This window comes from Mercenaria mercenaria, chromosome 15 (assembly GCF_021730395.1).
Source record: "Mercenaria mercenaria strain notata chromosome 15, MADL_Memer_1, whole genome shotgun sequence".
Classification (NCBI taxonomy): Eukaryota; Metazoa; Mollusca; class Bivalvia; order Venerida; family Veneridae; genus Mercenaria; species Mercenaria mercenaria.
This window is the reverse complement of record NC_069375.1, coordinates 38,921,968-38,944,793: the sequence shown is the minus strand read 5'-3', so window position 1 is coordinate 38,944,793 and position 22,826 is coordinate 38,921,968. Positions and strand designations below refer to the sequence as shown.

Sequence of the window (22,826 nt, the reverse complement as noted above, 5' to 3'; positions counted from 1 at the left end):
GCCTACTTGCCCGTAATTAAACAAACTCATGCCTTTCCACAGTGTCAATTCATACTAAAATGAAAAGTTACCATGTAGCGCAACGAACCGTGCCCGGTACCTTCGGAGCCTCGCAAATTTTTTCACAATAAATACGCGGGATTTTTGCTTCACGGAACTTGCTATATATATTTCTTATGAATACATGTTTAACGAGAAAATTTTATAAAATGATGAAAACAATTGACATACTGTGTAAGCTGGAGTGGTCTACGGTGAACTCGCAGATTTTTCCACATTTTTTTTTCGGTATGAGTTACGTTTTCATCAAAGACGTGGATGCCAACACCGTCTTTCTGCTTTACACTTAACTTGTGTAATATGTACGACCCGTGCTGTCATTAGAACAGCTACAGCAACGCACAACTCGAATTCAAATGAAATGGCAAGGGCACCGGATTCTTTTAGAACTATTGCACGGGAGTCCACTCCTGTAAGCGTAAGTCTGGCCGGATGTATTTCCGAGCTTACGTCTATGCAGCTCTATAAGACTGTACTCATGTTTTTTTCCGTTTCACTTTTCTTTGATTTATGCCGCCATGAATGAAAACTGTTGCAGAAGAAAAGATTTTGTGGGTTAGAAAATCTAGAGAATTGTAAAACAATTTTTCTCTGTATAGGCCTATAGAACGCATTTAAAGTATGTAACTACTAGATATTTCTATCAAACTCAGTATATTGCTTCGGGAACGCGGATGTAAGCACATTTTCCATTACAACTTATCCCGTTTCAAGTCAAGATGATATATAAAAGTATACAAATTAAAAATAGCGGACTCAAGTTCATTGCGGGTGAAGAAGTGGTGGCAAAAAAGCTTTGATCTGATTCTACACATCGTGTGTCACAGACTTTTAGCACCGTCTTAACTCAGACAAGATACGACATTTTACTTATGTAAGTGTTTAACAGCTTAATATGGGGTCCCGTGTCATACAGCATAAAGGTGTACGGTACAATTACTTTGCCGCATTTGCCGAAAGGACACCCGGCCATACCGCAATAAAATACTAAGAGCATATTCTTTTTATATTCGTCTCACGGACAAGTCCTTCTGTTGAAAATAACTTCATTTACTGTCAGTTCTTAACACAATGTCTTGACAATAGCGCGCCTGATAATAACTCAAAGATCTGGGACGCCTGCTTCCTGACCGATCAAAAGAGATAGTCCACATTTTAATTGGTCACTTAGTCTTCCTTTCAGAATGGCACGTGTTTTTAAGAATGGTGGTGCTCAACATGAGAAGTAAGGCCCTGGGTGCTGCCCTTGGTACTGGCAAATACGTGACTGTACAGTTGAAGATATCGGCTTCCTGTAACCAACTGATCCATTTATCCTTATGCACTATTACCTTGTTTAAACAGAGAGACTGTAAGGATACATAGAAATGAAAGCATCCGCGATGTCGATATTTACCCTTACCCTGCTAAATTTCTAAAATGGACTGGTCCATCATTCAATTTGGGCAATACCATTTATTATTTGAAGGAGTGTTTACTGAAAATTTACTGACTGAATAGCGAACAGTGCAGACCATCATCAGCAGGCTGATCTTGGTCTGCACTGGTCGCAAAAACAGAATTACTGGCCGCCGGCAGGCTAAACGTTAATTACAGTTCAATTCTAAGTAAATCTAATTACATGTTTAGTAAACTTAACCGTGTAAAATGATAAGCTGGTAAATTTCTGGACACATTTTAGGGGATGAATTGAATGTTAAACCCACAGCTCGCAGCGAATTTGTTACTCTCTATGTTCTGTGTTTTTTCTTCTTAACCCGGTATTATTTTCCTGACTAGCCAAACTTGAGATTCTCCGACCACCTCTGTGTGTATTTTTTGTCGATGGAGTAATTTTGACTGTGGTGTTGCGTCCCAGTTTAAAAATAATTTGAGCCGTGCCATGAGAAAACCAACATAGTGGGTTTGCGACCAGCATGGATCCAGACCAGCCTGCACATCCGCGCAGTCTGGTCAGGATCCATGCTGTTCGCTAACAGTTTTTAAAAGCGAACAGCATGGAGCCTGACCAGACTGCGCGGATGCGCAGGCTGGTCTGGATCCATGCTGGTCGCAAACCCACTATGTTGGTTTTCTAATGGCACGGCTCATTTCAAGTTGTTTGCACAATGCCCCACTGAAACAAATTCCACCGAACGGAGGGCTATCCCTACAATACGAAAGAATGACCGTCGGAAAAAAATGTGTATACAGGCTGTCCATTATAATAATTATGCAGTCTGTATTACATATTTGGCGAGGCCTCCTTGGCCGAGTGGTTAAGATCGCTGACCTAATCGTCTGGCCTCACGTGGGGTTCGGGCTCATCGGCGTAGAATCTTCATGTGAGGAAGCCATCCAGCTGGCTTACGGAAGGTCGGTCGAAAGTTTTCACAATGTCAGACTGCCTTAGTCCAGTTCACAGATGAACTTTCATTTAATAACAGGATATCTCCGAATCTTAAGAAAGACTTGAAGCAAAATCATGTTATTTTAACACTAAATGATGCAAATCGAGTTTTAAAAGCTTTTCAGACTGCTCGTGATCAATTAGAGTTATCTTATCTGGATATCTTTAATTCACAATTTGAATGTTTTCAATTAAAATTTCAATCACATATCACTGTTGAAAAATGAATTATTATTATTTTGTATAATAAAACCGTATAATTTACATGACTATAATTACATCATAGCTATTCTTTTTCATGAGGTTGGTTATTGATTCTGTTAAAATATTTGAGGTGATCATGAAAATATTTTATGCAATAAAATTATTGCATTAATTTTACTGACTCCCATTTCTTCCTTCCTATTTTTTCTATAGGTGATAATGACAACTGTTTGGTGACAACCTAACGGGTAGATAAGGGGAGAAACTCGCATATCTAATTTGTCTCATCAACGGTAAATACAGGGTACTGCTCCTTGATGAAAGAAGCCCTTAGTGCAACATTGGTTCTACTCGGGTACCCGCCCATGATGAAATAATGCACAGAGGATCACCTGGTGTCTTCCTCCACCATCAAAGCTGAAAAGTCGCCTTATGACCTATAACTGTGTTGGTGCGACGTTAAACCCAACAAAAACAAAAACAAACATACATATTTGGCCATTATTGCACGAATGCGTAATTTAGGCAACAATCATTAAAGGGGGATACATGTATACAGAGAAAAATTAAGTCAGAAAACTGAACTGTATGATCACTAATATGGTGAACTTACAAGATTATAAAAGATGAGCACTTGAAATCTACTGGTCATAAAATTACGTTACGTACAATGCTGCGACCGGTTAGCGTAACGCCAAAACATTTAATGTTACTTTTGAACAAAATGATGAGTGTCGATATACGAAGATACTTGGAAAATCATTAGTTGATTTATTTTTAACACAAATTATTCAGATCTTACGTGACACTATTTAGGCAATTTGAAAAAAAAAATGACGTTAAAATGCCGACCTGGATGAATATTTTAAATAATTCTAGGAAAAAAAAGTCCTGAATGTGGAACTTGATCCCTTGACACTCATAACTGTAGAGCTATTGAGAGACCAGGTCTTTACGTAGCATTCATTCATTTCATCGAAACGCTGTGCTAGAAAATCACATCTATAGTTAATGTAACATCTGAGATAGTGTCATGATTTATGCCTGCGTTTGACGTTGATTTTGTTAGATATGACGTGCGGTGATTTTTGTTTTACCTGCAAAATATCCTGATACTTAACATGCAAAAAAAAAAAACACAAAAAAAAACATGAAAACTGGTTAATACCCCGAAGATGAAAGGAAAAGGCGCAGCAAACAGCGTAACATTAATAAGATAGTAATCCCAACGCATCTTTACTTTAGTGGAACATTTGCGGGTGCTTTTTCCCATTTGATTGCGTGTAATCCCTAAGAAATATATCTTATAATACGCTGAGCGTCTTTCTTGAGAGTACGAGTAGATTTTATTTGTAATCCATACCAAATTGATGATGCTTTTTAACTCCAATCAGAAATGTTGGCAGGCGTTCTTTATTGAAAATGTCACGTTTTCTTGCCCAATCAGCGTTTCTTACTTTCTTCGCTATTTGACAAGAAAATATTTAGGGTGATCCTAAATTATAAAAAGCAATATTTGTAGAGAGATAATGCCCGACTGAAGCTATATGCAAATGGAACTTCAATAAATATTTTAAAAAGTATCTTTTTATTTTATTATCATATCTTTTTTCACCGGGAGCTTTTTAATGTATTAATAACATGAAATGATATGTACAGAATTTGATAACACAGCATTTTCTATGCATGTAGCGGATTAGGAACAAAAATTAAACTAACTAACCTTTCCAGTAAACGATTTTCACGTGCAAGTGATACTCAAGTGCGGGATTATTTCACCTTTTGTTCGCCGTGTATTGACTGACAAAAGGGTATATTAAGCGTCTGGATTGCTGAATTCACTCAAACAATTGCGCACAATTTAGGCAAGGAAATCGTGCTTTTTAGATGTACATGGCCTTCCGTTGGTCATTTTGCAGATTATTGCATGTGTATATGTGACGAAGAATTTGTTCGCGAAACACAAAAAGTACAAAAAAGAAACATTTCATTGCCGTCGTCAAAGTGGAACATCTCAAAGATTCCAGACGTCAGAGGAAACTGCCTGACAAGACTGTTGTCGGCGTCGGCATCGACTGGACGCGGTATGAACATCTCTGGGGTACGTCTCTCAGGTAATATTTTTGGGATTTATGAAATATATATATTGTTTCTTTTCAAATTTTATTAATATGAAACCAAATGTTTACAAGATTTCCTAGCAGCATCACGACCACGGTCACGTGGAATTAGGGAACCACGTGCTCGACACTGACCAGGTAGCTATTATCTGGTGGGAAAAGACGTTAAATATGCCCTTAAGGCAGGAGCGGGCACCTTCATTGTACCGATAACCTTGCTTAGCAATGCCCTAACAAATGTTCTGTAAAATGTTGCAATGCTTACTTTTGTACTTAGTACCTAAATGAATATTTTTGCGATGTTGCGGTTTAAGTCCCACCACCTATATTTTTGCAGTTGCTTTTCCTCTATTTAGCTGGATGGCTTCCTCACATGAAAACGTTTTACTAACAAAATAATAATCGATTAAATCAAAGTCTGTCGGGTAGATGGGCATCATTGTAGATATCTTGCGGCGCCCAACCCCCTTCGACTGTCTCATTAGGTGTAATTAAAGCGTCATCAGCGCACGACCCTAAGTCGTATACATGTGTTCGTATTTTGCTTAAATTGTAGCTCCTGATATGACACTGAAGTGTTTTCTATTTTCCATGAAGACGACTCGGAAGTGATTTAAAATTTCTTATGCTGTTCAAGTTATTTTAATCTGAAGTTTGATTAGCATGTTCCAAGCGGCGAAGAAGGCATGGACACACAAAAATCTTCTTTCAGGGTTAACATGTCTTCCGATAGGGCTGCTTTATCTTGATTTGGGTCGGTCATGATGTTTTCTCTGATAATCTTGGGGCAGAAGTTTAAAAAAAAAATAATACGATGTTATAGTTGTTTTTCGTAATAAGAATATAAGTTCTAAGACCAGCTTTAAAACAAACCGGTATATTGCTGAGACAACAACTGTTAGTTTATCAAAGAATTTCAGTTTTTAAAACATGGTTTTATTGTTAATATTTTATTGAATTTAAGCCATTTTGTAGTGTATTCAAACGAGTTTTGTATTCATGTAGACGGACGGGTGTTATCTATCAAATACTGTCACTAACCCATGCACTCCCATAGCTATTGCGCTTAAATTTGTTAGGGATTGACCTGCAAGTAAGGATGCGACAAACAGAAGGTTTAATATTCGGATCAAAATTTTAAGTTATCCCTTTGTATTTCACACTTTTGTTTGTATTATAATTATTATATATAAGAAGGATCGTACTGACAAGGCGCGTGGCACCTTTAGACGACAGTCTAAAAATTAATTAATCTTTGATCAAATCATCGGAAGGTAACACAAGAATAATCCTATACTGAAACAGACATTTTAATTACGTATTAAGTAGACCAAAATGTTGTTTTTTTTTCCATCCATTTTTATTCTCACACACCAGAGATATTCCGTGGTTTCGTGTAAAACCTCTGGTGAAAAAAAATCCAGTTCATGCTAATATGAAGACTGACCATCAAACACCAGGCCCCAATTTCACGGAAATATAATTACTTAGTTACTAGTAAATCTGTTATTTTAAAATCGTGCAATTGCTTAAGTTATTGTTATTTAATGCTGATTTTCTCAATAACAAATGTATTGATTTAGTATTGATTGATGGTCAATCTATGTTGGAATTTATCTATTTTATTTATTTTGTTGGGTTTAACGTTGTATCGACACAATTATAGGCCATATTGCGACTTTCAAGCTTTTGATGATGGAGGAAGACCCCAGGTGCCCCTCCGTGCATTATTTCCTCACATGAAGAATTCAACGCCCCGAGTGAGGCTCGAACCCATATCTGAGGGGCAAGTGACAAACACTCGGCCATGGAGGCCCCATGTTGGAATTTAATCTTGTAGTTTTAGTAAAATGATTTTAAAATTTTAAAACTCGAACTCAACTGAGACGAAAAAAAATGGCCTGGCCTCATGTTCACAAAACATTTTTGGTCTCAGTTGAGTTTGGGTTTGCCAATTTTAATATCAGTTTTAATATCAATTTTACTAAAACTTCCAGGTTAAATTCCAACTGAGCCTGACCATCAATACTGAATAGTCACTTGAAAATAGTTATTTACTTAAAATTTAGTTTTAAACATGCTTTTTAGATATAAATGACAAATATAGTTTCATTATCAAACTCAGCTGAGACTGAAAATATTCTGTGAACATGAGGCCAGATCGCTGCATAGTATTTGTTGGAATCAAAACAGTGTCATCTGCATGTTATCTTGTCGATTCTACGATATAAATTTAATATATAAATAATCCCAAATTCGGCATTTGCGTTTCCATTTACGCCTCTTTCTCATAACTCCGACCTTTCTCATCGATCCGAGCCTTTGTAAAAAAAAATCACTTGCAGTAAAATCGTGTTCCCAAATTTGATGCACACTGTGGCTAACTGTATGACAGTTGAAAAAGAGTAATAGAAAGCTGCATTATTCACATTAAAATAAAAATATGCACAAGCACAGAATTTGCTTATCTAAAATCACCGGGGTAATATCATACTTTCTTATAAGGAACAGTTACCGCACTTACTAAAACATTTTGATGATAACATAACTTTATTACTTTCGTATAGGCTACAAAAAAACCATGATGACATACAATTTAAATTTGAATTTAAAATTCTGTTTCGCAAGCACAATTATATATCTATTCTTTAGTTTGAATAAACAATTTTTTTCAGAAAAAAAAGTGTTCGTATTTGATAACTATCACACATGGTCACAAATCTTTGTTCAATGAGAAAGCCACTGGCTGTTTCATAGGGTGAGGGTTTTCATTTGAAAGCTTTGATAGTTCAATTGCATAACAACAGCTCTAAGAATTTTTCTTTTTGGGGATTTTTTTTTTCAGTTTAATTTTTGGAGTGATGTGTATAATGTAGCAAAAATGTTTTGCAACTAACACTGATTATTGGCAGGAGCTGAAATGCTAGCAAAGAGAATAAAGAAAAAAAGACATATAATACTATACTACAAATGATAATTTAAAAAACAACAGAAATTCAAAACAACAACAAAAACAAGGATGGTTCAAATAAGCTTAAATCTTTCATCATAATCGAGCTAAAATAAATTAGTACATGTATAAACTAACAACAACAAAAAACTTGCCGTTTAGTTATCAGGTTTCAACTGCCGCTCAATATTAATACAATTTTCAGATCAGGACATGATCAGATTGATTACAAAAGAGCTTATAATGATGACTAAATAGAATAAAATTATAAGAATAGAACCGAATTAAGATATAATTCATTTTGTACATGGTGAACCCTGTTAGAAAATCTAGCAAGGAGTTTATACAGTACAAAGTTGTAATTATTTACTGGAACTCAGAAACAGAGGGAAAATGGATACATTTCTAACAAACAACAATCTTATAATCCTAGATCAAAAACTTAAGGGCACATTCGTTCATCGCGTGTTTTAACACATTAATCGGATGTCCTCGGCAGATCAGTAATCTCTGATTTTTTGCGCAAAATTGCGCGATTTTTTTGAAAGGATTACTCGGTAAATCTTTCTCCAACTCTTAAAAAATAAATCGTACAAAAGAAAATTTTGATGTTTGTCCATGTAATGAAAAAGAATAATCAGGTTTATCCAGCAATAATACGCAATATTTAACCCTCTACTCTTGGCACTTTAGAGGACACAATGCCTCAATAATGGGAAGACAATGGGTGGGGTATTAATACTTCTTAATCTTGCATGGCAACCTTAAACATGTTTTCCCAATAGTTTTTTATGGCAGAACTGTATTATTTTGTGATGCATGAACTGTAAAATATTTTTTTTTTGTTATTCCATATATATTTTCTAATATTGAATAAGCGCAAGTAATATAAATTATTAAACTGAACCAAATAAATTTATATTTGCCGAGATGCTGGATCTATTAGGATTGGATTCCGGACATAATAATTTTGTCTCAGGTTTGTGCGTTTTGGATATTTTGTTTATTTTTCCTCGATTAGTACCTTGGTAATGCAAATGGGATGGTAATGACTGTGATGAATTTAACAATGGGAACGGGATAAGAAAGAAGAAAATTGATATTGTGCGAATGTATATCTTACAAGTAATTTCTTTTCAAATTTTACTGCTTGTTTTTATAATTGAATAAAATAGTATATAATTCGAATTGTAAGAAATTGAAAAACTGTCCCAGTCTAAACATCAAATTAAATACATGATGGAATTAATTCACGGTCTTTTCTCTTAACGAATGACTAGGATAAGATTCATTCAATTTAATTTAATTCAATTAGTTTATTCACTCAATTTCATGACAAAATGAGGAATGATAAAACTTATACTACATTTAACTATGACGAGGCTTATGAATTTACTAAATATCAAGTATTACATCGTCGTTAAGTTCTAAATTTTGTGTCGAATTCATATGATATTTACCATTTTGTTTTTATGTTCAGACACGACCCCACTACAAAAACCGGAAGTGCTATGTAGAGTATGCGGGGACAAGGCTTCTGGCAAGCACTATGGTGTTCAGAGCTGTGACGGCTGTCGAGGTTTCTTTAAAAGGAGTATCCGACGGAATTTAGAATATGTGTGCAAAGAAAATGGGAACTGTGTTGTTGATGTCGCCCGCCGGAACCAGTGTCAGTCGTGCCGCTTCAAGAAGTGCATAGATGTCAACATGAATAAAGATGGTTGGTTCCATTTATTTTATGCGTTTCAGTCGTAAAAAACGAATGCAACGATATCAAATAAAAAATGTATGGGTAGAATCCGTAGAAGTTTGGACGTGTTAGACGCAACCAAAACACACCTAAAGTAGATTACAACATTTTGTTTAGAGGCTAGCCACTACCAAATCATACGTAATGTCACAAGTAGTCCAAATATAATAAAGTGCTAATCTTTCTTCCTTTCCTCGTGCCCTTTCTCAATAATATCGTGTTTTCTTTTACTCTTCCGCGTTTCAGTATGTATGTATAGCATTCTATCGAAATCGGCATTTTCCTATCGCATGCTAGGTAGAAATGGCGGCGTAAGAATTTTATGTCTCGAAAAGAGACATTGAAAGAAGCGAAAAGGAGTTAATTCAGCGGGCTGTGTTAACGCACTACACCACTTTTTCTTTTTGATTTTCTATAGTAGCTATATAGTTCTGTATGGGAATATAAGTCGCTGAAAATCTGATATGATAGAAAATGTCGGAAAACCGTTATAAAGTAAGTAGATTTTATATGAAATAAAGAACAGCTGGGTTCTAGAGGTTAATTGCGGACATTTCGTTACGTCGTCTTGGCGCGCAGAAACCAGCAGAAACCTTCCACTATCGCACCGTGTGGTAACAATTATAAATATTATTATTGCATGACTTCTTATATGAATCGCCGGTCCATAGTTTGTGCTATATGCCGATCTATATTTGGTATTTGGCTAGTATAAGTCATACAATTAAATGTCAAACTGTCACACTTTATTCTTGATGTCATGTAATAAAACACTTACTGAATGTCTTGGCGGTCAATAGTCAAAACTGTTGACTATTGACCGGCAAACAATTCAATAAGTGTATGCCAATGATGTACGAGCGACACGATAAAAAATTCTTCATGCATTTAGCTTTAATTGCAAAGAAAAAAAACCGTAAAAAATAGTGTTTATAACAGATTTTATTGTTGATGTAGGGAGTGGGGTGGCTGGTGCGCCCGCACTGACTCTGCTGTTGTTTCCACTTCAGTCATATATGACACATAGGTTAAAGTTTAGATATATCATATTCACTGCCATAAATTCATGGGTGCTAGTGAAATAAAAATCCACCGTCAGTGAAAAACAATAAGAACAGCCCAACCTGCGAGTGGATAGTTTTATGAACGTTTATTTAATTTAAAAAGACAGGTCTAAGTATTAAGAAGATTTCTTTCGTAAGTGTATGGTTGTGAGACATACTACTGGGTAGATAGCGTCTAAGGGAAAAATGGCATATCATTATGAGAAAAAAAAGCTATAATATTAATAGCATATACGTTTTCAGAATCACTAGAAACGAATTGTTAAAATCTTAAGATTCTATCAACATCTTGTTACTCCTTGTGATCCATTACAAATGTTCGATTCGTCATTCTTGTGCCTCCGCTAATTGGTCAGAATATCAAAGCGTGATGATCACGTGAACACAAATCAAACCTTTTAATACTACTTAACTGGCTGAAGTAGCAGACCGGTCGCCATTAGGGAAGTTGCTGCAGTATCAAGTGTCCCCTTGTCTTTGTAAAATTAACAGCCGTTTTCTCGTGCGAGAGGTACTTTGGTAACCAATGGCGCACGGCGTCAGAGTAATACTCACATAGCTTTTCTAGTCAAGTGCCTGTTAACTAAATCTACTGAATTGATTCAATGATCTTCTCTAATTAAAACATCTTTCACGGATGTAGTAAATCGAACCTATACAAATAATCTGCAATTAGTGTTTAAAGGGACTGGTCGCCAGATTTCGTCTGAAAGAAAAACGATTTTCACACCCGTCCATTTTTCGCAATATTGAAATACTGAAACCGTTGCATTTACTTTGACACAGTTGAATTTGTATTGAAATATGTTTTATGTACTGATAAAAAATTATGTCTTTTACTATTCCTGTATTTAAATACAGAACATTTAATGCGAGAGCGAGAGAATGAAGTAAAATTAATATTATATTTTCGGGAACTTATGATAGAATGAAACTCATTAATGATTGATTTTACAGCTGTTCAACACGAGAGGGCGCCACGTTGTTACCAGTACAAGAGAGAGGAACATGAAGGTCACGAAAGACACTCGCCCTATCCCATAGGAGACTACCTTGATAGGACTAGGTAAGATTTTCTACCACGCTTCAGACAATACCTCAGACAGCTACAATATTCGAATAGATGTTGAGAGACCTCCATTACGGTATGGTCAGGTTCGTTGACTTTGAGTCAATTGCTGCCCCTTTAAAGCCGGGTTCGAAAACTTACTTGCATCAGTGAGGAAGCCATCCAGATGGTTTACGGAAGGTTGGTTGGTTCTAGCAACGAGCCCGCCTGTGTCCGAATGAATGCCGGGATTGCAGCTGGAGTCTTCCTCTACAATCAAAATTAAAAAAAAGTGGCCAAAAACCTTATTTTGTGTCGGTTTCACTAAAGCCCCAGCCCAAAAGATAAATAGATCATAGAAATACAATGTCTATCTTATAGACAAGCTAGGGTACACACGTATTTCATAATTACTAATATAGTAAAGCAACTGGCCATTTTTGATATCTAATGAAAATGAATGGGACACGTACAATTTCAAATTCCTCTACATAATCGTTTTCTTTTTATGCAGGACTGACTTCCGACATATGCAGTATGGAACACATATTGGATTTCCTCCGGAGTTTAATTATAACAGTAACATTCCACCCGGCCGGTATACTTCAGCTGAGAACCGACAGACTTGCTTCCGACCGATTCCTCATTCAGTTTCGCCAGGCTTAGCACAGTTCCGCGACACCCCACCCTCTTCCGGTTATCACCCAATCAGCAGTCTCCGATCTTATGGTGCCGGGCACCTTTCTGGCATAGCATCTACAGCAGAACAAAATTTTGGGTACCAACATGGATTGACTAATCGACGACCATATAATCTAAACCTATTTCCACCAATGCAGGCAAGTCATTCCAATTCGTTCAGCGGAAATGACTTAAAAGAAGAGCCAACCGGTTTCAGTTCTTTCCGTGACAAAAAGGAAACAGACGACAAAAAGATTGACCAGTCACAGTCTTCTGATGAGATGAATGAGCATATTTCTGTGTCCCGGTCTCCATCCCCTGCCTCAAACACAGAGGGAAGTCCGAAATCAAGTGACAGATCTATGCCTGAGCAAAGTCCATCCCCGTCATCTACAACAAAATCCTCTAGCGAAGAAAGTGATGACGTCAAATGTGCTAGTATGTATTCCACTAATAATGTGTTTATTACCCGCCCGCTTAGCCCAATAGGGAGAGCGCAGACATACGGATCGCGGGGTCGTGAGTTCGATCCCCGGTCGGGGCGTATGTTCTCCGTGACGATTTGATAAAAAACATTGTGTCTGAAATCATTCGTCCTCCACCTCTGATTCATGTGGGGAAGTTGGAAGTTACTTGCTTGTACTGAGAACAGGTTTGTACTGGTACAGAACCCAGGAACACTGGTTAGGTTAACTGCCCGCCGTTACATAACTGAAATACTGTTGAGAAACGGCGTTAAACCCAAAACAAACAAATTAATGTGTCTATTAATTGCAAAACAAGTAACTAAATTCCATCAACGACGAAATAATCTGTTAGTTTCAAATTTAGAAATAGCTGGAATTTTATAAATCACGGTAAGCTACTTATACCTGTATTTGCTTTATTTTTCAGTTTCCCCCGACCAAACATCATCACGTGACAGTCCAAGTAGGCATACACCAACCAAACCACGCATAGAAACAGAAGGCTACTTACCGAAGTACATGCCCAGCAATGCTTTGTTCAACATTTCATCCCTTGGGATGTGCCCTCAGTACAATTCCAATCATCGTGTGGATATCTCGTCACGTTCCCAACTCGAGGTCACCTACGAGACTGCGGCTAAAATACTCTTCATGTCAATAAAATGGGCGCGCAACATCCCATCTTTCCTGGCACTTCCGTTCCGGGATCAGGCCATACTGTTGGAAGAGTCTTGGAGTGAACTGTTTATACTTAGTGCTGCACAGTGGTCTTTGTCACTGGATATAAGTAAGTACATTTACTACTAATATAGAGGTTAGCATCGCAGTAGATGTATGTAAACAATAAGCAATAGACGTCGCCTAACAATCAAATGTTTTGTACATATTTTCATATCAAATACATATATCAGAATAGGGGCCTCTGACCGAGCGGTTAAGGTCATTGACTTCGGAATACTCTCACCTCACCGCTGTGGGTTCGAAACCAATCTTTGGACATACTGCTGCTTTCTCTCACATGAGGAAGTCATCTAACTGGCGAACAGGAGGTAGGTCGTTCCAGAAACAATGCCCGAGGGCACCTGCTGGGTCTTCCTCTACCGTCAAAAACTGGAAAGTCGCCGTATGAACAATAATTATGTCGATGCGGCGTTAAGCCTAACAAAAAAAAAACCCTGCTCAGTAGGACACTTTCCCATACTCCAACGTATATTTCTAAAGCAATAATTGTTTTGTATTTTGAAATTTCATTTATTTAAATCGGGAAAATTTAAGCCTCTATCAATCATGGCTTGATTTGTGACAATAAAATGTATTAATAGTTCGGATGGTAATATTGCTGTTTCTAACTAATCTGCCAAGACTAGTATGGGTTCAAAACCCCGCATTGGGTTTGCAGTCAAGCACATGATGTAAAAATCCATCCATCCGACTTGCAAAATTTCGGACGATCTATCCAGTGTTAGCTTTCTGCCTGAAATGGTATCCGTTGGCTCACTTGTGGTCTAGACATATGAATTTACATTCACGGTGACGGTGTGATTTAAAATGCAAAATACAGTTCAAGACACTGAACAGAAATTGGCTCGAAGAAACCTTGTGAAGTCACCAATTATCTAAGAATTTGTCAAATATTAAATTAATAAATATGTAGATTCGAAAAATAGGTAGATCTATTGTACTCCCCAGTTCGTCTGCAACCACGTCCACGTTCCGATCTGGTTAGCTGGCATCTCAGTAACCTTTGGCGGGAATGTATTGAAACTTTGTATACTTGTTCTCTATGATAATCTGACATGCATTGCACAGGTACAGATCTTTGTTTGCCACGGCAATGAAAAGAAAAAAATATTGTCAGAAACCGTTAACAATATTTCATAATAATTTCACAGAAAAAAACCCATGGGTGACTCTATCATCGCTTTTCATGTTATTTTAATTTGTCAAAAATATGACCAGCAGGACGTGGTCATTGTTCCTGTATGCATATAACGTGGAAAATACAAACATCTTCTTACCGGAATCTGCTTGCCCGAGTTTAAAATGATTTCACACAAGTGATCATTGAGTGACCTTCTACCAATGTTGTTCAAATTAATCTTATTCGTTTAAAGATGACCTCAAAAGGGGGTGGTCACATTCCTCTGTATAAAGTCGCTGATATTTCTTGGATGAACTTGAACTAACAATATTTATATTATTCTGATTCGTCAAAGACACGGCCGTCAGAGATAAAAAAAAAAGAATCGAAAGACATGTACATCTAAACCGATTTTGTAATAACTTCACAGAAACTTCTTTTGGGTGACCATCTCCTAAGAATGTTAAAAGTATCCCGATTCGTGAAAAATCAATGGCGCAAGTAAGCCAGCCAGATGACTTTCGTGAAAAATCATTGGCGCAAGTAAGCCAGCCAGATGACGTTCTCACATGTAAGAATTCCACAACCAAAGTGAGGTTTTGTACACAAGCAGTGAGTAAGCTGGTCTTCGTTTAAACTGATACTGAACACGGGCGATTGAAATTGGCTAGTGCCCATCCAATCACCACCCTCCCGCCCCCTCTTTTGACAATTGTACGTATTATATAGGAATGATATTATCTTTCTAGTCTGGTATCATGGGTCAATACTTCGATCACTCGTTTCGATTGTCGTAATAGGCCTTTTGTGTAGATGATGCATCAGAAAGTAACACAAATCTATTTATATTTCAGATTCCTTAATGTCGGCCATTGGTGTCTCAACATCTGACCAATCAGAACGTGCCATAATGTTACATTCTCAAATTCGGACATTGCAAGAGATTATCCTTAGATTTGCCGCAATGCGAGTGGATTCTACAGAATACGCATGCCTGAAAGCCCTCATTCTCTTCAAATCAGGTATGCTACTAAATTTTCTCTCTACACCACATACATTGTAATAGATTTCTCATGTTAGCATTAGTCTAAAAGAGCTGCGACATAGGGAACATGTCTCGTTTGAAAATTTTCTCCGGAGCAAGACATCCGGGGGAGAAACAGTATTTTTGTTGTTAGGGTTGTTTTGCAAATTAAGTCTGGGAATAAATGTATGCAGAAGTTCTGCATTCTTCAAATAATAAACCACGGATAAAATAAGAGCACGTACGTTTGGTTTCTTGCACGTGTCACATTTTCGTTTTGTTCATTGGCGACTCGTAGCCGTAGTCGAAGTTTGATTATATTGTGCAGTATATTTCGTAAAATATGTTGCTATTTTTTTTTCAAAATGACTAAAGGTCTTTATCTTTAGGGCATGCAAATATTTTTGACAGTCTGAAAAAGGATTCATACAGACTACTTCCTTTTGGTCCTTATAACGACCTTCATAATTGGTAAGCAACACGGAAAGACCCAATCTGGAACAGTAACAAACTACTACAAGCTATTGACAAACACATGAAAATAACATTATCAAATAAATCAATCGAGCGCGTACACCCTTTAACTTCGAGTTACCTACTATGTAAGTGTCAGAGTACAAAGAAGTCATTACTTAGGTTGCCTTATTTTGTATTTTATTGTTTTCTTCAGAAATCAAGGGTTTACGTGATTACCTCCAAGTAGAGTTATTGCAGGATCAAGCCCAGGTCATGCTGACCGAATACTGCTACGCCAGCCACCCATCCAGCAAGGTCAGGTTCGGGAAACTACTGCTACAGTTACCGACCCTGAAGACCGTTGGGCCTAGGTCTGTTGAAGAAGTTTTCTTCAGAAGAACCATAGGAAATATTCCGATTGAGAGGCTTCTTTGCGACATGTTTAAATCCAGTTAAAATGATCATAACTGCTTAATGCTTTAAATCCAGTTAAATTATTAATTTCTGATAAACGCTTCAGCTAACACATTTACTATCTCCTAGCGCTGTGTTATATCTTTAAATACCAAAGCCATACATTATTTGTTAAGTGCACATTGTTCGCTCTCTCAGTAGATCTACATGAACATGTTTGTTATTTATGTTGGAACATTAGTCAAACCCAAGTAGGGTTCAATTATCATTAAAATGTTGCTTTACTAAGTTGCATTGGTAGACAGTCATGCCATACACGGGATAAACAAATCTATTCGAACTGTTCAAGAAATACTCCGACCAGTTTTAAAACGTATGATTTACTTATCACACATACTGTTGAATATGGTCGTTTCCAAATGCTAAATGCAAAACAGAAGATGTTAAATGCCAATTTGTAATTGCTCACTCTATATTATTCACAGACACATATATCTACCAGTTATGTCTCCCACCACACAGTGGTGTGGGAGACATATTGATTTACTCCTGCCTGTGTGTGTGTGTGTGTCTGTCTGTCTGTCTGTCTGTCACAAATTTTGTCCGCACTCTTAAGTCGAACATTTTTTATCCGATCTTCACCAAATTTGAACAAAATGTGTTTGCCAATAATACCTTGGCCAGGTTCGATAACTAGCCTAATCGGCCAGGGCACTTCGGAATTATAGTCCTTGAAACTTGTTTTTGATAATCAAAGCACTGAAAGTCTGATGAGGCAGTTGAGGTGACTCGTATACTACTATTCAGATGATTAGGCAGTTCTGGGAGACATGCGCTTTTCTCAAAAGCAGCTCGAGTTAGAGTGCATTTAACCATAACTGAGGCACTTAAATTTGTGAGCAGCACCAAGTAATAATTGCATTTGTCATTTTTTTTTCGAATTTATAAGAATAACATTAATCTTTTAATTTGCAGTTAACGTTATGACAATAAACATTTAGCATTAAGCATATTACTATAGCATTTATAAGCTAGCATGCGCGCTAGTCTTCAATACAGCACGTATGGATCATTGTAAGTTTTCTGTCGCCCTCAATTATTTTCGTACATTCATTTCTCCATAATTGTTTATGTTGTAGCTGTTTTTGTTTACATGAATAGTTTTGCTTTCTCCTTAAATATGCTGGAATGTTTTTGAAGAATATGTTAAATTTATGATTTAAGTTACAGTTTATCAGTTGTCTTGTTGAAATGAAAATAAAGCATATAGAAATATATTCGAGCTGCATTTGTCTTTATCATTGGAAAATTAAAGAATTATAAAGTCCCCATATTTGCGCCTTTACCATTCAACTCAGTTCAGATAATTGATCGTGTTATTTCTTTTCCCGTCACTTTCTTATGTTTCTATATATTGTTTCTTAGTATCCCATGTGCATATCTGCTCTTCTACTCGTCCGTCAATTAACCCCTTGGTGCTATTTTTACACACCTATCCCAAGAATAATGTGGGATATTGTGCACGCATTACCCGTCTCCCCAGGCTAATCTTCAATTCCATCCGAAAGTAAGAAACAAAAGGTCATATTTCCTCTTATCAATCTGTTGTTTAAGAACTAACATTCCCCAAACAGCTATTTGCCGTCGAATAAAATCATTGTTTGTGGTTATATTCGAAGGAATTTTATCACGCGGGTGCAGGTCGGGATGATCTAATGACACGCATCTGAACGAAAATGACTATTCAAGAATACGTCACTGATATATTTTATTTCGATTCGACCTCGATATCAAGGGCTATTGTCTACATACTTAACGATTAGCCTACCATCAAACATTGCCTGTTTTGTGTGGGTTTCTTTCGCACCGTTATGACTTTACGCTATGACGTAATATTTGTGACGTACAAGCAGATATTTTGTTGCATAATAACACACAGGTTCAGTATTTTAACATAACCCGATATATTTTTATATTAAACAAAGAAGACTGTTACTGTGTTATAATGCAAGCAATTCACTTTTAGTAGGCCTATGTTAAATTATTACGTCATAGCGTCAAATGTCATAGTGCGCGCTACAAAAGAAAACCACACAAAACGATGTAGATCTAGATAACAAGCCTCGATATCGTGTTAGAATTGAAGTAGGCCTAATATATCTCGAACAGTGATTTGCTCTTGTGTAAATGAATTGAGGCCTATTATTATATCACTCGGGTTCCGCCCTCGTACTTCAAACTCCATACAATGATTTTATTCAACGACAAATCACTGTTTGGGATATATTATTCCCTAAAGAAAATAAACTGGTCCGTGTTTGAATACTACATCCGCTTGCATTTAGACTCGTTAACAATTTGATATGTTTATGATTTTTTTAGTAATTAGATCTGTGTAGTTCTTTTCTACTAGAAATGACGTAAGCTCTAATTCGTTTCATATTTTTTTAACCCTTGTCCTGCTAAATTTCTGTAATGAACATACTGACTGAACGGCGAACAGTGCAGATCTTGATCAGACTGCATGGATGCAGGCTGATCATTATCTACACTGATCGCAAAAGCAGAATCAATCGTGTCCAGCATGAGAAGGGTAAATAAATTGTTCTTTGGTATACGCTGTTTAGTTGCAAAATGATGAGTATATTTACAAAATATTTCTGGGGATTCGAATCTTGTGATAACATCGGCGCATGTACATTTCGTACAATTTATTCATTTTAAAAATAATAATAATAATAATAATAATAATATGAAATAAGGCATTGCCTCAATTGGGAATCGTTACTTCAGATCACCCCATACGATTTGAAAAGAATTGTCTAATGACAGCACGGAATGACACATTTTTAATTAGGCAGTAAATATCTCATTTGGTATATCGCATGTTACCTGTAGAAGGATCGATCCACTGTCAATTTAAAGGTAGAACAGCACTGCCCATATTTGTACTTATATGCAAGACGTTGCGGTTCGGACAAGCTATGTGGACGCTTATTAGGCTCAAGGAAAAAGCATAATCTTCAACAAAAAAATCCGAAGTCACACGCTCTGTGCACGTGCCAGAAGGACACATTTTTTATTTAATTCGATAGTATATATCTCATTCGGTATATCGCATGTTACCGTAGAGGTATCGATCCCGTTTTTGGTCGCTTCGCGACGAAAATCTGTAGAATCGATTCCCTAAGAATAAATAATACCAACAACAATTATTATAGTAATAACTTTATTTATCGGGAATAATATATTTGGCTACAGTCATTCTAACATACATATGGTCATCTAACAAATGATTGAAAATTTCTATCCTTTAATAGTATGTAAGATAGATCATGAATTGAAATAATGTATTATGAACAAACTATTCCTTATTAACATAAACAGTATGGTGTAGTAAAATAGGAACTCTATGCATAGGCAACACTACACTTCTAAAAGTATGTACATATGGTAATACGCGCAATAAAACCCTAAAATAATCTTACATGAGAACACGAGAAGTTGGATTACATCACAGGTGTTAGACACATAGTCAAATATTTTATGAGATATCTTATATACATATATATGCCTGATTAAGTAAAATATTTGATTATGTGTCTAGCACCTGTGGATTACATTAAAAATGCAACAATATTGTTAATATGACTGCTGTATGAAATTGATTAACTGAATTAAATCATTACTTTACAGAATAAAACTTTCGACAATTATCCCAACAAAATATTTACCCGAAATAGTCTGTTTTATCTTATTCCGAATTTCTGATTAGTTAAATTGGTATTTATTTACATAACCCTTAGTCTCAAGCTTGTGTTTTGTTTTTCTAAGGCTGTTCAGAGAGTGATTATGAACTTATCTATATACGAAGTAAATGGTTAGAGAGAGATTCATGACACAAAATACACCTGGTTATATACGAAGTAACTGATTAGATTTAGATTCATGACACAAAATATACCTTGTTATATACGAAGTAACTGGTTAGATTTAGATTCATGACACAAAATATACCTTGTTATATACAAAGTAACTGGTTAGAGTTCATGACACAAAATATACCTGGTTTTATAATACTGCAAATGAATTTCTCGGATTTTCATTGGTTAACATGCACGTTATATAAAACCGTATACCCCGTGAGCGAATTTCCCCTTCAGCGGGCCCCTCTACACTGACGGTATATACGGAAAGTGAATATCGATTTTGATTGGCCGTTGCGTAAGGCCATTTTTCAGTTTACATTAGAAACAAAATGGCGGACGTCTCTCGATTCGAAAATTAATTCAATGATTACCCTTCTTTGAGATGGTTTCATATCAATCATGGAGTTATTCTATACATTTAATAAAGTTTATTTTCTGGAAAGCTCGTCATTTTGTTGTTATTCATAGGAGACAAAGCAGTACGAGTCATATTTTTCTTGCCAATAATGGCAATATTCACCAGTTGATTTAAACAAGCACTTAATCTTGTGTACAACACTGTCAACAGCAACTGAACGACTGGTCACTGCAGATAAGTCTGCTTAGTCTGTATAAACTAATTAAATAAACAAAATGATTTACTATCATTACAAATTCAAATGACTAAATGATATCACTTCATTAATTTATTTCTAATAATAACAATACAGTAGCCTACCGCAGTGAGCAAATTTCAAGACTGGATTAAAAAACATTGACATTTTTTTTTTTTTTAAATGAATATAAAAGCAAAAAATTTTAACAGGAGTTTTCTTAAAAAACAAATTTAAAATACAAAATTAATTCAACTAAGAGCGGTCAAACCAGCACTTGCCGCGAGGTGTATTCCAGTGCTCGGTGAAACGTTGTAAATTTGAAATAAATCGATATAATAAAAAATAATTAAGAAATAATATATCTCATCTAGTGATTTGTCGTTGAATAAATCATTGTTTGGAGTTAAGATGCGAAGGAATTATATCAGAGGACGCAGCCCGAATGACATAATAATACGCATCTGAACGACAAACAATGATTTATTCAAGAGCAAATCACTAATCGAGATGTATTATTTCGATTCTAACATGTTACCAAGGATTCTTGCCGACATTCATTAAATATTTGCACGTTTTCAATCGGTTTCTTTTCCAGTGTGCCGCTATGCCGTTTGACGCCATGACGTAATAACTGTGACGTCAGAACAGTGATTTGTTGTATAATAATTCAGTTTTCTGTCTTCTTTGTTTAACAGGAAAATGAATCGGATCGTGTTAGAATAATTAATTTTACGGGTAGAATGCACTTTAGTGGTCCCCGGAAGTTTACAATGCGCATGCGCAGCAAGTTGGGGATGTGGGCAAAGCAGGGATGTGGGGGCCGCAGCCCCCAAACATATTCATCTCAAAATAAAGTTACCTCTTTTAATATTTAAGACATTATTAAACTACTATTATTATAGGGACCGCTAAAGTGCAAGTGCTCCAATTTTACAGCAAGTTCAAACAACAATAATCATCATAATTAACAACTGTGTCATAATGTAGTACACACGGAATGACTGCCATTTCCATGTGATTATATATATATAGTCAGTAGTCCAACTGATTTGACACCATCCTAGGAAATATTGAGATAATTTTTCATATGGGCAATATCCCCACTCGCGTCAAACACTCGAAGGTCCAAAATAGTTGCAGCAATTTCCGATGAAATTTTCATCGCTGTCGACGCTTGTTGACTAATATCGTCGGGTAATTCAGCATTGTTCCGACATAAATATCTGTATAGAATCATTCAACATGAAAATAAGCCAGGCACTGGATACACCAGTCTAAAAGTGAATTCCAGAATAAAAGTTCCTACTACCTCAACTCAAGAATTTTAGAATGATGTGTAATATTTGAAAAGTAAAGAAATTACAAACCGACAAATCAAACAGAAGCTTGAAAACATCAATACCTGAATTACATACTCATATTTATACTCTTCCAAATGGCACGAGCGAATGCGAATTACATACATCAACATTTTTCCATACAGTAAAACCTGTCTTAAACAGCCAGCCAAGGGTGTTGGGAAAAGTGGCTGTTTACAGCAGGTGGCTGCTTAATGCAGGTAATTTATAGAATAAATGACCATTTTGGGAAATGATCGAGACACAGGCTGCTTAAGACAGGTTGGCTGCTAATTAGAGGTGACCGCTTAAGCAGGTTTTACAGTACTGGCATGCAATTTTCGTATCGGGTACGTGACGTCATTTGTAACACTGTTTCGATCTTTTAATATCAAAATTTTCAATTTTACTTTGGTTAAAGAACTTATTTATTTCATCTACCAGAATAATTCTAAGATTAGATCTAACTCTGTGTA

General features: G+C 36.3%; 1 protein-coding gene across 1 annotated transcript; it reads left to right on the top strand.

Annotated features, from left to right (window-relative positions):
* Nucleotides 1–4,433: 4,433 nt before the first annotated feature.
* On the top strand, nucleotides 4,434–17,765 carry LOC123551716 (protein dissatisfaction-like). Its single transcript, XM_045340839.2, has 7 exons — nucleotides 4,434–4,767; nucleotides 9,204–9,443; nucleotides 11,495–11,603; nucleotides 12,100–12,704; nucleotides 13,161–13,520; nucleotides 15,449–15,616; nucleotides 16,289–17,765. Exons 1-7 carry the CDS (start codon nucleotides 4,581–4,583, stop codon nucleotides 16,528–16,530), a joined length of 1,911 nt encoding a protein of 636 aa, XP_045196774.2. The 5' UTR covers nucleotides 4,434–4,580; the 3' UTR covers nucleotides 16,531–17,765.
* The last annotated feature ends 5,061 nt before the right edge of the window (nucleotides 17,766–22,826 follow it).

Coding starts and splice junctions, on each gene's coding strand:
- LOC123551716 (XM_045340839.2), top strand. CDS start 4,581: ATGTGTATATGTGACGAAGAATTTGTTCGCGAAACACAAAAAGTACAA. Junction 12,705..13,160: donor TGATGACGTCAAATGTGCTA/GTATGTATTCCA, acceptor TTTATTTTTCAG/TTTCCCCCGACCAAACATCA. Junction 13,521..15,448: donor GTCTTTGTCACTGGATATAA/GTAAGTACATTT, acceptor TTTATATTTCAG/ATTCCTTAATGTCGGCCATT.